Source organism: Lampris incognitus, chromosome 2 (genome assembly GCF_029633865.1).
Source record: "Lampris incognitus isolate fLamInc1 chromosome 2, fLamInc1.hap2, whole genome shotgun sequence".
NCBI lineage: Eukaryota > Metazoa > Chordata > Actinopteri > Lampriformes > Lampridae > Lampris > Lampris incognitus.
The window spans coordinates 2,509,303-2,523,465 of NC_079212.1; the positions used below are offsets into that span (position 1 = coordinate 2,509,303).

At 49.5% G+C, this 14,163-nt stretch overlaps 1 protein-coding gene across 2 annotated transcripts; it reads right to left on the reverse strand.

The window, feature by feature from the left end:
- Positions 1–3,727: 3,727 nt before the first annotated feature.
- Positions 3,728–8,916, reverse strand: uxt (ubiquitously-expressed, prefoldin-like chaperone). 2 transcript variants are annotated; one of them, XM_056274397.1, is made up of 7 exons: positions 8,563–8,916; positions 8,116–8,197; positions 6,349–6,416; positions 6,051–6,158; positions 5,451–5,514; positions 4,601–4,659; positions 3,728–4,492 (listed from the first exon to the last, which is right to left on the reverse strand). In XM_056274397.1, coding segments are annotated over exons 1-7 (444 nt in total). In that variant the 5' UTR covers positions 8,625–8,916; the 3' UTR covers positions 3,728–4,491. The 2 variants fall into 2 exon arrangements, with proteins under 2 accessions (XP_056130372.1, XP_056130371.1); XM_056274396.1 differs by having other exon boundaries at positions 3,730–4,659; positions 8,563–8,914.
- Positions 8,917–14,163: the final 5,247 nt, after the last annotated feature.

A 14,163-nucleotide genomic window follows, 5' to 3' on the forward strand; every position in this document is an offset into this window, starting at 1 on the left:
GCCCCCTGTTGTGGGTGTTGTGTGTGGCATGGCTGTGCCCCCTGTTGTGGGTGTTGTGTGTGGCATGGCTGTGCCCCCTGTTCTGGGTGTTGTGTGTGGCATGGCTGTGCCCCCTGTTCTGGGACTGCAGAGGTAAACGAGCTTGTAGCTTAGTCTGATGCACCTTCTATCAAACCGCACGGTCCCCTCTGAACGAGCCGTACAGAAGCGGCTCCTGCAGCACCTCGGCGGCGGCAGGCAGAATGAGACGCCTCAGGACACCTGTTGCAGCGTCCGCTCCTCCACAGAACCCCGCTCCTCCACAGCCCCCCGCTCCACCACAGCCCCCCGCTCCTCCACAGAACCCCGCTCCTCCACAGCCCCCCGCTCCTCCACAGCACATAGTGACAGTAAAGACCAGACAGACCACATGTGCTCACCGTTTATCACCACGCTGGACTCCATCGCGGTCTTTACTGCTTTTTTCTTCTCTTCTCTTCGCGGATCCGGCGAATCACATCACCGCCAGCCTCACTTGCGCTGTTCCGTCAGTTCGGAGGGAAAGGTGCAGCCGTCGGAAGTCAGGGGCGGCTGAGCGGGGCGCGGAGCGGCCCGGCTCCCGGCCTGCGGTTATGTAACCGGCCTGAACTGAGGAGGCCGCGCCGCCTTCCCTCCATGCTGGCCGGCCCGCCGCGCCGACGGCTCCGCGCAGCGCGGCGGCTACCCGGCTGGCTAGCGGCGCTAGGGCTAGCGGACCCCGCGGATCGCGCGTCTTCACCGGGCCTTCAAGTTGTGTTGGGCAGCTCGGAGGGGCCACAGGGCGCCGGAAGTCCCGGGGGAGGTTTCCAGGAGGCCACTTAACTTCCCAGCGTGCTCCTGTTGGGTCCAAACAGCGTTCTGGTCTGACGCCCCCCCCCCGCCGCCGCCCCCCCGCGTCACAGGCGCTGGACGCGGACGTGATTTAGAGTTTATCGCAGGGCGGCAGAGTCCCGCCAGACGGTCTGGACTCCCGCCGGGTCTCTGTTCTGCGAACCTTAAGGTAAGAGCGGCCTCTAACTCCCGCCAGCGGTTCCGAATACAGTCATTCCTCAGGTCTTTTTGTTTTTCCTGTTTCCCAGCGCCTCCCCGTGTGTGTCGCCGCTCACAGCCCGGACGTCATCGCGTGACGTCACTAGCGCCCGGCGGAGCGCAGTCCTCCTGTCCGCCCCATGTAGAGGTTTAAAGAGAACCGGATTAGAGGCGGGCTCCATTCATTCCTATTCGCTCACATGAACGACAGTCTGTCTGCGTGCTCGTAGCACCGCGCATTCATGAGGATGTAGTTCACCCACTCCTTACCTACTCCTGTACTTCACCCACTCCTTACCCACTCCTGTACTTCACCCACTCCTTACCCACTCCTGTACTTCACCCACTCCTTACCTACTCCTGTACTTCACCCACTCCTTACCCACTCCTGTACTTCACCCACTCCTTACCCACTCCTTACCTACTCCTGTACTTCACCCACTCCTTACCTACTCCTGTACTTCACCCACTCCTTACCCACTCCTGTACTTCACCCACTCCTTACCCACTCCTTACCTACTCCTGTACTTCACCCACTCCTTACCTACTCCTGTACTTCACCCACTCCTTACCCACTCCTGTACTTCACCCACTCCTTACCCACTCCTGTACTTCACCCACTCCTTACCTACTCCTGTACTTCACCCACTCCTTACCTACTCCTGTACTTCACCCACTCCTTACCTACTCCTGTACTTCACCCACTCCTTACCCACTCCTGTACTTCAACCACTCCTTACCCACTCCTTACCTACTCCTGTACTTCACCCACTCCTTACCCAATCCTGTACTTCAACCACTCCTTACCCACTCCTTACCTACTCCTGTACTTCACCCACTCCTTACCTACTCCTGTAGTTCAACCACTCCTTACCTACTCCTGTAGTTCACCCCCTCCTTACCTACTCCTGTAGTTCACCCACTCCTTACCTACTCCTGTACTTCACCCACTCCTTACCCACTCCTTACCTACTCCTGTAGTTCACCCACTCCTTACCTACTCCTGTACTTCACCCACTCCTTACCCACTCCTTACCTACTCCTGTACTTCACCCACTCCTTACCCACTCCTGTACTTCAACCACTCCTTACCCACTCCTTACCTACTCCTGTACTTCACCCACTCCTTACCCACTCCTTACCTACTCCTGTACTTCACCCACTCCTTACCTACTCCTGTAGTTCACCCACTCCTTACCTACTCCTGTAGTTCACCCACTCCTTACCCACTCCTGTAGTTCACCCACTCCTTACCCACTCCTGTAGTTCACCTACTCCTTACCTACTCCTGTAGTTCACCCACTCCTTACCTACTCCTGTAGTTCACCCACTCCTTACCTACTCCTGTAGTTCACCCACTCCTTACCTACTCCTGTAGTTCACCCACTCCTTACCTAGTCCTGTAGTTCACCCACTCCTTACCTACTCCTGTAGTTCACCCACTCCTTACCTACTCCTGTAGTTCTCCCACTCCTTACCTACTCCTGTAGTTCACCCACTCCTTACCTACTCCTGTAGTTCCCCCACTCCCACAGCTTGCTCGTAGCAGCAGCCATGTAGCCTAGCCTATTAGCTAGTATTTGTTCAGGAGGCAGCGGCACTGTCTAAACTACCATGTTCATTTAATAATCCCTCGTTATGTACTGTACCTGCTACACACCTGCACCAGGTACAACAGAAAACCAGCAGTACTGGTGGAGCCTGAGGACCTGATTGAGAACCAGTGGTTTGTAACATTTATCACAGCCACAAAGCTGACCATGAGGAAGAGTCCCTGTCGTCTTCACTTTTCAATTCCACATATTCAGGATGAGGTGGCGATGGAAACGGATGATCCGCTGTGGCGACCCCTAACGGGAGCAGCCAAGAGTAGTAGTGGCAGTAATAATCATTACATTTATATAGCGCCTTTCTAGACACCCAAAGTAGTTCATGATGAGGTAGGTTAGCAACTACTGCATTAAAGGACCACTTCTGCTTGTTGGTTTGACTGACTCGTATTCATGGCAGGGAGGGGTCTTCTCCATCAGACACAATGGAAAGAACATTTAAAAAATGGAAGCCACTTCTAGTGTTTTACCAGACATTTAAGGTTTAAAAGTTAAAGCGCCTCTAAATGATGGTTGGTTACCTGTCAGCTGAACATGTGCCACCACTTAGCTAGCTGAGTAAAACTGGTTTGGTGTGTGCCAGCCTTCTGCTGGCCATAAACTGACTCTCAAAGGCGACGATCATGTTTATTATGTCTTTAAAGCCATGGCAGAAAATATGACCACGTACAGCAAACACAATGTACTCCTTACTCTATTGTTCTTTATGGGGGTGGTTTATGATTAGTTTTAATCCATGTAGGAAGAGGATTTATGTCGATCTAAAGAATCAAAAATAAAATAAATACCTTAAGGGTGTCATAACTCCCCTAGCAAATAGCTCGTGCTGCGTCCTGTCACTGACTGACCAGGAGCCGACACCAGTCCTGTGTGTCAGGGGGTCAGCAGTGGGAATACAACCATTAGTTCTGACTTAAATACTAAACAGCATTTAAAGTTGAGCTGTCAATCATTTAGTCTGACATTAACTGCATTCAAATAGTCAAATCTTATTCAGAAATCAAACTCTTTCATTGACAATAACAGTGAGGTGGTGTATAAGGTGTTTGTTAGTGTATTGAGGTGGAGTGTGTGTGTGTGTGTGGCCATCATCTGTTGTGGGTTCCTGCTGGGAGGCTATTTTAGGAGTCAGCTCTCAGGTTCTTTACACCACTAACTCTTTTCAGCATCAGTTTCCATGGTAACTGCATCTGTGGTGATGGAGCAACACCTTGAAGAAAAGGGTCATCAGAAGAACAACTAAAGTCAACCATCTTTTTCTATTGTTTTTTTTTTTTAATTAACAGTCTTATCTTCATATGTGACACACAATTATGTAAACAAACCATTTCCTCAAGTCCACCTCTGAAGTGCTCTAAATGCTACTGGATTCAATCTGTTAACGTGTTCTGGAGAGCTGAGACTGTATTTTTATCAGGGATCACATGTCATTTAGCAGGAACCAAAGCCATCCATTTCTTTCTCCAATACACCTTGACGTCACAGGAAGAGCCAGCAGCTTTCACATCCTTCACTTCAACCTTCACAATAAAAGCCTCAGAGGGAGAGTAATGATGACACGACGGCTGTGTTCACTGAAGCTGGAGACCATACAGCAGCAGTTGGTTTAGCTGTTCAAACTATCTCCTCACAGTCTGAGGGTCGTAGGTTTGATTTCAGCTCTTCTCTGTGGAGTTTATATGTTCTCCCCATGTTCACCTGGTTTTCTCCCACACGGCAAACACATACATGTCAGCTACACTGGTGACTCTGAATGCTTCATAGGAGTGAATGAAGTCTTGTGTGCCGAGTTCCTCCCCTCCTTGGTCTATTCCTTCACCTCTCTCATCCTGGTTCTCTTGTTCAGCCAATGTTGGATTTGAAAGGGAATCACAGGCTTTGTTAAACATGAATGGGAAACTCTGCTTCTGTCGTCGGCCTGATTCCAACATGTAGAGACCTACCAGACTTCTCTGCTGGGGGTTTCCGGGAGGTCTGTCAGTCCCTGGAGCTCTCTTAGACCCTGTGGAGGAGAAGAAGACAGGAACCAATCAGAATTCATGTACATTCAAACAGAGAAGCAACAAGTTTTTACTACTTTAAATTCCCCATACAGCAGAGAAAAAGAAACATTCAACCTTCGCTGAGAATCTAAGTGCAAGGCACTTAAAGCTACAATCCTGAATATTTTCCATCAAAAAATGTTTTAGATACTTTCTTTTGCTGAAATATCTTGGAAAATAGCTAATCCACCAATATCCAAATCCTTTAGACTGTAGCAGTGTGATGTGAATGCTTGGTGTCTGGTAGGACTTTGCCAGGAAAAATGACAGGGCGCATAGTGTTTTCCAGCTCCACCATAGCAGCCAGATGAGGGAGAAGAAGGCAGGTAGTGTTGAGTTAGAAGAAGAAGTGAAGTTGTCGTGTCTAACAAGCAGATATGACAGAAAAAGCTGGTAGAAGACCTTTACCAACACATAGTATTACACCGATAAGTAAAACTCAACCAGGCTTTGTTTGTTTCTGACAACAGCACTGCTGACTCATTCATTTGGAATGGAGCTCTACCAACACCTACATATGACACACACGGTTACACTAAAACCAGGAGATTTGGGGTTACAGTTTTAATTCTTCTGTTCAGCAGCCAACAGCAGAGGGCTGCAGTTGTACTGGGCAGGCTCCAGTGGCTCAGAGTCACAGACTATGGATGAACTTGACAGCTTGGATGTGTGGAGTGAATGTGAAACAGGTGGGGCTGTAGAAGAGCCTGGTGCTCCATCAAACCTTCTCAAGATGAATGTAGAGACTCACCTCCAGCACCAGGCGGATGTTGGCTTTGATCTTGGCAGAATCTTTGGTCAGTACCTCTGAGAAGCTGAAAGAGACAGAGGTTTCACCACATCCTCTATGTGACCTATTTGCATTCCTCACTGAAACCAAGCTAGCTAGCAACAAGTTAGCCCACATGGTGGTGTCTTATGTATATGTAGTATGTAATTGGAACAACAAAAAAAAATCATGTTCTTTTGAAGACAGAACCATCCCACTATGTGCCCTTTATTTCTCCTCTGCTGGTAAGAAGGTTTATTTAGGTACTTCACCTATTGGGAGACCAATTGATCCCCTGCAAGAACCACATACCTAATCTACTGTGAGACCTGGATCCAATAATAACTTGTGCAGTGCCAGAGTTCAACTTCTGAACCCAAATCAGACCAGCCGTGGCAGCTGGTATCACACCATGAGGTTAAATAATGATATATAGACTTAATTACTTTAACGCTTGATATTTCTATTGTCTTATTTTGCATAATACTGTGGTTATTATTAATGTAGTGATGTACTCTTGGATAGTTAATATAATTTTAATTATGTTATTATGATTATTATGGATGCATATTGTTTACTCACGTTGTGAGCTGGCTGGTTTTCTTGTCTATGAAGCGGAGGGCCTCAGTGTAGGTCATCTCTACAAAGAACCCATAACCCACGGCCACAAAGATCCTGGATGAGTCCTCCCTGAAAGAGACACACAACTCAACCTCAGAATCATCACAGTAGCCAAATTAGGAAGAAGGCAAGTAGTGAGTTTGAAGAAGTGAAGTTGTGTCTAACAAGCGGATGTGGCAGATCAAGCTGATAGAAGACCTTTACCAACAGGTATAATTAGATAGTCAGCTAAAACAGTTTGGGTCACTGATCAGCTTACACATGAGCCTGGATGTAGAAGTTACAGCCCAGATCCACCTCTGTCTTCAGCTCCTTGGATCCGGACTCCTGCAGGAACGATCAGCTGACATTTTTAACCAAAAAGACTAACTACAAAGATAACATATAAACATCAGTACCTGTTCCATGACTACAGACAAATGATGACACTGAGTTGGTTTGCCAACAGTCATAAAACCACAGACAAGGAGGATGGCTGACCCTTTAAATCAAGATCCTAACAGTTATCATTATCTATTTCAGTGACAAGTCAACCAAGTGAGTAACATTTTCAACCAAAAAGCTGATTTCCCTGATTAACACGCCTCCAACCAGATAGAAGGCTATATCAGTGACGTTAGATAGTGTGGCGAAGGTCGGAATGAAAACCTGCATTCACATGACTCTACATGACTCTACTGGCAGCCTTTAGCCCGTCCATGTGTCCGCACTTTTTAAAACACTTGGGTGCATGTTTCTTACCATTCTTTTTACTGAACTGTGTCTACATTTACTTTAGAGGCTGTCCAAATAATACACCGTGCAACACAAGTGAGACAAGTCTCTAAGAGACAGGTAAACACCAACCTAAAACACACCCAACCCTTCACAAAGGATGTGACTAATACTGTACAAGAAGACCGGGATTTTACTCCCATCTAAAACGACCATGGGCGGTCAGAATGACCGCAGGTTTTTAAACTCTATTATTCTGTCAAGATAAATACCCAACTGAGATATTAATGCATTACATATGTTAGTATGTCTGTTAAGAAACTGACACCAAAATCAAAATTTTAACAACTATACTACTACTTTTAAACAATTTAAACTTCAGACAGACATGGTTGTACTTGAACAGCAAAACGGAAAGAGTGAAACTATTACCTGAAAAACAAAATGGAAATATCGCTAATCTAACAAACGTATCAAGGCCTATAAAACGTGAAATGTAAAAAAAGAACTGAAAATAAATATTGAAACAGTCCCAAACAACGACCGGGACTTAAAAAAATACTAGAACGACCGTGGGCGGTCATTTTGACCGCCACGGTTTTTAAACTCTATATTGTGTCAAGATAAATGCCAGTTGAGATATTAATGCATTACATATGTTATTATGTCTGTTATGAAACTAACTGACACGAAATTAACACTTTAACAACTTCAATACTATTTTTCAAACAATTTAAAATGGCCGCTGTCCAACACCTGTAAATGCTGCACCGCCTCGGTGGTGGTCATGGCGCGTCTGTAGCCAGACATGGTGGACGTCATCACACATCACGTGGAGACTTTTTCTCTGCACTGGGGGGCGCTAGTGGGGTTCTAGGACACAGCAACGAACTTCACGAAGGAAATGACGCCACCAACACACGTCATAAACACTGACGTGACGCGCGCCATCACGCGCAAGTTACGACCGCTCGTGGTCGTTTTAGGTAATCTTATCACAACCTTTTTGTACGATTTATCTAAAACTAATTTTAATGCAAATATGTGCAATTTTAGGACAATTCGGTGAGCGGCAGGTCTGTACCCCCCCCCACACACACACACACACACACACGTTATTAAACTTGAAAATCCAAAACGGTGCTTTAACCTTTGTGGAGCTGTGTGTGATTCCTGGCACATCCTTGGCTCCTGTCTCACTACGTGTGATCTGTCTCTCTGCCCCCCCCCGCATAGCCGCATCCCCTACTTGTAAGATTAATTCCTCCCGGGCCCTCGGTAACATCTAGCAGAATCCCCCCTCGGGACATACCTGCAGGCTCTGGATGGTGTTCTTCAGCTGAAGATACTGAGAGATTTTCTCAAACACCCCGTCTCTCTGTTCCAACACCCTCCTGGTGAGACACGTGTTTTAGTCAAATCCACAAACCGAGCCAGACTGTGCATCCTGTCTAGAAACATGTCAATCAATGTACGTTTATTTCCCTTAAACCTGATCGACACTACGTCACTTGCGTGTTAGGGTCTACACAGGAAAGGCAGCAGGAGAGCTCCTCCGTTTACCAAATGGTGAAGAAATAGCGTAACGTGTCAGTCTTACTGGAGAAGGCGCTTTAGTGACCGTCTTCCTGGCTCACAACTTCTCAGACTAAGCTACCGGAGCACTGTCGTGACCAGTCAATGCTCAATGTATTGTAAAGAGCGGTAAGTACAAACATCCGTGTGAAAGGCCGCGAGTCCCCATCAGTCCGGATCTTACTGTAAATCTTTCTGCAGCACGTCGCTGATGAACCGTTCATACTGCAGGACCTTCTGGGCCATGCTGGCGCTGCCGGGCGGGAAATGGACCCAACACCAACGTCTGCGGATCACAAAACAGCTCCACAGCCACGCAAACGCGAGGTTCCCTCCACGTCGGCCTGCTGCTCACCGCGGCGCGGCGCGGCTGCTTCACACGCACCGCCACAGACGGACGGACGGACGGAAGACGAGACTGCTAGCTGCAGGCAAGGCAACTCGCTGCTGCCGCCGCCGCCTCACAATCTCTTCTTCTGCTGGACCGTTATAGCGGTCGGCAAACAACGCTATAGTGCATCACCGCCAACTAGTGGATTGGAGATAAGATTAAATTCTTCTATGTACTCTAAATTATTATATTAAAAAAATAAAAAGATTTCCTATCCGTGTATCATTCAATCTTTCCATTTTCTCATATTCTATTTTTAACTTCAAAACAAAATGAAAGAAAAAGAAAAACGAGCGCGACACGAAACTCAACTTCTTCTTCTGCTTCACTTTTTTATGGCGATTGGCAAACAACATTATAGTGCATTACCGCCACCTACTGGAATGAAAATAAGAAATCTATGTTTATTTTGTTAGAGGCACCATTGAATTGTGTGACTGATTTTGTCATATGTTTAATATTCATTTTGGCTCTAAATACAAGGGAGGTGTTAACAGAGAACAAGTGAGTGTTGGGTAGGCGTGTTTTGTTTGTTTGTGAACGTTAAAATTTGAGGTGTAATTTGTTGCATAATAATGCTGATATATGTACAATGAAAAATCAATAAAGACATTGTTTAAAAAAAAAGAAAATAAGAAATTGAGAGAAAGAAAAAAGTTCCCCTATCTGTGTATCATTCGGTCTTTCCATTTTCTCATGTTCTATTTTTAAATTAAGATCAAAACCAAAACAACGAAAAACAGCCCGGCACTGGTTTTCTGGTTTTGGATTCTAAATCGGATATGAAATGATTGAATGACACACGGGTATTTCTTCCCCACACCTCATCCCAGTCTCTAACATAACTTCTAATATAACCCCTGAGAGGGCCTGAAAGCCTCTCAATAGCCCCTGTACTTCCTGTCCAGGAATTCCCACGATATCCAAAAACTTCATCGCTGCATCCACAACCACCTGTATTCTGATTTTCTTTCTGACTCAGCAGCAACACCACCATGGCCGGAAATACTAAGAACTTAATTTTATCCTTACAAAACCAGTATCCATCACGCCTCCTACCTGAATTATTCTTCCTACTTCTTTAATCTTTTCTGTCCTGGCTGCCTCCTCATGGCTTGGCCTTCTCCTGGACCTCCATCTTTCTTTCTCCTTGGACAGTCTGCTTGCCATGCCTCATGACTCCCCCCACACTGATGACACTTGGGTACTTTCTCCAGTTTCTGCCGCTGCACATCTCATCTCCATGTTTACCACGTAATTAATTCATTACGTTTTCTTGATGAATCCCCTTGGGGAAATTCAGTTACTGCAAATGAACCCATCCTAGCTGTGATCTGTGTAGCTAGGGGCAGTGGGATGCCACCATCATCATGCAGCACCCGGGAACCAACTCCAGTTCTTTTCCCACTGCCTTGCTCAGGGGCACAGACAAGAGTATAAACCCTAACATGCATGTTTCTTTTGATGGTGGGGGAAACTGGAGCACCCGGAGAAAACCCACCGCAGACACGGAGAGAACATGCAAACTCCACACAGAGGACGACCCGGGATGACCCCAAGGTTGGACAACCCCGGGTTTCAGACTTAGGACCTTCTTGTTGTGAGGCGACAGCGCTACCCACTGGGCCACTGTGCTGCCCAAATTTCCAACAATGTCTGTGTTATGTATGCACACATCGACAGTGCTGCATTTGATTTGGTGCTGTTCTATTGTGCTGGGATCGATTGGTGATGCTTGCGGGCTCTGGGTTGTTTGATCGGGTCTGCCTTTGATGCTGTGTCAGTCTAAATAAAGAATGCCACGGAGAGGTTGTGTCGAGCGACAGCGCTGTGTCCTGACGTGATTTCTAAATACAATATTGGCGACGAGGATGGCTGATATCTCTCTCCCACCACCTGCCCCCTTCCTGGCATTACCTGGCGAGCCTCCGGTACCATGGACTCGCTGGCTACATAGTTTTGAAAATTACATCATCGCCTCAGGGCTCGACGACGTGAGCCAGGCTAGGAAGACGGCTCTGTTGCTTCACTGCTTGGGAGCAGAGGGTCATCGTGTGCTCGGGACTCTGGGGAACGTCACAAGCTTTGCCGAAGCTGTGGGACTTATGAGCACCCATTTCACTGCTCCACAGAGTGCCCTCCTTCGGCGATTTATATTCCGTCAGCGACACCAACTGCCTGGTGAGTCTGTGCGGCAGTACGTAGCTAACTTGCGAGGGCTAGCTAGCTCATGCAAGTTTGGCGCGCTTCAGGACGAGATGGTTCGCGACCAGCTAATCGAACACACCAACAACGCAAAGGTGCGTGAGACTCTCCTGCTGGAAAAAGATGATCTGCTGCTGTCCAGAGCAATTACCATCGCACTACAGGTTGAGGGAGCAGCTGAGTGTGCTGCTATGCTAAATACACAGCAAGTGGCCACCTCCAGTCAAGCTGCCAACGACTCCTCCCTCTACTCACGGCTGCCCCTCGGGACGCAACCCAGCCAGAGCGAGGCGGGCGCCGACTCCACTGGGGACGTCTTGCAACTGCAACGACGGCGTTCTCGGCCCCGCCCTCAACAGTCCTGTGGTAACTGTGGGTCTCGGTCTCATGTTTCAAGGGCTCAGAACTGCCCTGCCCGTGGCCAGACATGCCGTAGCTGCGGTAAGCACAATCACTTTGCCAACGTCTGTCGATCTTCCCCGGCTGGGTCAGAGGGCCACACCCCCCAGTCTTCAACCGCCGTCATTCACAAGGTGAGCTCTGGGCCAGTGTCATTCAAATCATGCACAGTCAACATTAATGATGTGTGCATCCCCCTGCTGTTGGACACCGGTGCAGGTGTGTCTCTCCTGAATGTTGATACCTACAGTCAATTTTTCGGTTCACTGCCACTGTCCGCACCCTCAGCTGTCCTCTGTGGGTATGGTGACTCCAAAATCGATCTGGTTGGCTCTCTCCAACTGACTGTCCGCTATGGAACCAAGCTGGTGCCTAATGCAGTTTTTCATGTGGCACGCCGTGGGGCCAACCTGATGGGCCTGGACCTGTTCTCCGCTCTGGGGTTCTCCCTCTTAGACACAAGGGGGGCAGCAATCCTGACTGTCGCCACACCTTGGCAGCAGAAGTGGCCATCGCTGTTTATGGGGCTGGGCTGCCTCTCCGCCTTCACCCATCAACCTCTCCTCAACCCTGCTGTGAAATCTGTCATCCAACCACTGCGCCGCATCCCGTTGGCTCTCCGTGATGGGGTCTCCGCCGAGCTGCAACAACTGCTGGAAGCTGGCATCATTGAACCGGTGGACGCGTCACCTTGGGTCTCAAACCTCGTGGTGGCTAAGAAGAAGTCGGGGGGCCTGCGTGTCTGCGTCGATCTACGTGCAGTAAATAAGGCAGTGGTCCCTGATAAGTATCCACTGCCCACCTCAGAAGAACTCACTGCTCAGTTCTATGGCTCTGAGGTGTTCTCCAAGCTCGACCTCAGACAGGGGTACTTACAGGTGCCCCTCCACCCCAGCAGCCGAAACCTCACAGCCTTTGTGACACATGCAGGAGTGTTTCGCTACACCAGGATGCCTTTCGGTCTCAGCTCCGCCCCTAGCTGCTTCCAGAAAATCATGGTCTCCGTGCTGGCTGGCATACTGGGCGTGGCCATTTATCTGGACGATATAGTGGTACACGGGCCCACCAGTGAAATCCACGACAAGCGCCTTAACATGGTCTTCGCAGCCCTGTCCAAGCACAAGCTAACTCTCAATGCTGAGAAATGTCTCCTCTCTGTGCCAGCCATCGACTTCGTGGGGTTCCGGCTGTCAGCGAGCGGTGCAACTCCACTACAATCCAACGTGGACGCCATTCAGGCCATCCCTGAGCCCAGCTCGGCCGCCCAGGTCGCCTCCTTCCTGGGTATGACAAGTTACTACCTGAGGTTTCTTCCCCAGTACTCTGCGACCACAGCCCCCCTGCGCCAGCTGCTGCGTAAGGACGAGCCATGGGTGTGGTCAAAGGCATGCAGTGACGCTGTGCGTGATCTCAAGACTCAACTGACTTCACCACCAGTGTTGGCTCACTTCAACATCTCCAGCTCCACCTTTGTGACCTGTGACGCATCAGCCACAGCGATAGGGGCTGTGCTGTCTCAAACCCAGAACGGTGTGGAGAAGCCCATTGCCTTCGCCTCCCGTGCCCTCAACCTGACCGAGCAGCGGTACTCCGTGGGTGAGCGTGAGGCGTTAGCCTGTATCTGGGCTTGTGAAAGGTGGCACCTCTACCTCTATGGCCGCTCCTTCACCCTCAGGACAGATCACCAGGCCCTGACAGTGCTGCTGTCCACATCTGGGACAGGCCACAAACCCCTGAGGCTGCACCGCTGGTCTGACCGCCTCCGCCAGTACAACTTCAGCCTGCAGTTCACCCCAGGCAGAGACAATGTTGTCGCCGACCTGCTCTCTCGCTCTGTCTCCACCCCAGCTCCACAGACGGACACTGACTGTGTGGAAAAGGACATTGTCCAAATGCTACACACACCCCTCCAGGCCACTGTCTCTCTGCAGGAGCTGAGGGCAGCCTCCGAACAGGACCCTGTCCTCTCCCAGCTCCGCACCTACATCCAGAACGGCTGGCCTCACAAGGTCCCAGAGGAGCTGGCTGCGTTCGCCCGAGTCAGACAGGAGCTCTCCTGCTGGAACGACACCTGCGTGGCACGTGGGTTTTGCACAGTGGTCCCAGTGTTTTGAATACGGCGCATGAAGGCCACCTGGGCATTGTGAAACTGAAACAGCGCTGCCGAGACCTGGTGTGGTGGCCGGGGATAGACAGAGATATTGAGGCTCTGGTGAAGGACTGTTCTGCCTGCCTTGTGAGTGGCAAGACTGGCCACCAGGCTCCCCCACCCCTGCAACCTCTCGCCTGGCCCTCTCAGCCCTGGGAACACCTGCAGTTGGACATTTGTGGTGAGATCCATGGAGTTCCCCACCACCAACGCTTCATGGTGGTCGCCTACGATCTACACTCAAAATGGCCTGAACTCACCACTTCCGGCACTGTGACCTCACAGATCATCATCGACTTCCTGGACTCTCTTTTCTCTCGCTGGGGCCTCCCAAAGGCCATCACCACTGACAACGGCCCTCAGATGGTCTCTGCTGAGTTCACTGCTTATCTCGAAAGCAAGGGCATCCGTCATATACGCACCGCGTACTACCACCCCCAGGCCAATGGCGGCGTTGAACGTTTTCACCAGTCACTGAAGAACGGCCTCAGAGCACACATGGCCCAAGGGTGCTCTTTCACGCAGGCCATCCGTCACACTCTGCTGCACTATCGGGCCACACAGCACTCGACCACAGGCGTCTCCCCAGCCTCTCTCATGCTAGGCCGGGAACTGTGCATGCCCCTTGACAGGCTCCGCCC

Bases quoted from the DNA above. Each gene is read 5' to 3' on its own strand.
- uxt (XM_056274396.1), bottom strand. From the start codon at position 8,624: ATGGCCCAGAAGGTCCTGCAGTATGAACGGTTCATCAGCGACGTGCTG. The intron at 6,417-8,115 runs GTATGTCCCGAG...TCGTTCCTGCAG, and splicing joins ACACCATCCAGAGCCTGCAG to GAGTCCGGATCCAAGGAGCT. The intron at 5,515-6,050 runs GTGAGTAAACAA...TGTCTCTTTCAG, and splicing joins AAAACCAGCCAGCTCACAAC to CTTCTCAGAGGTACTGACCA.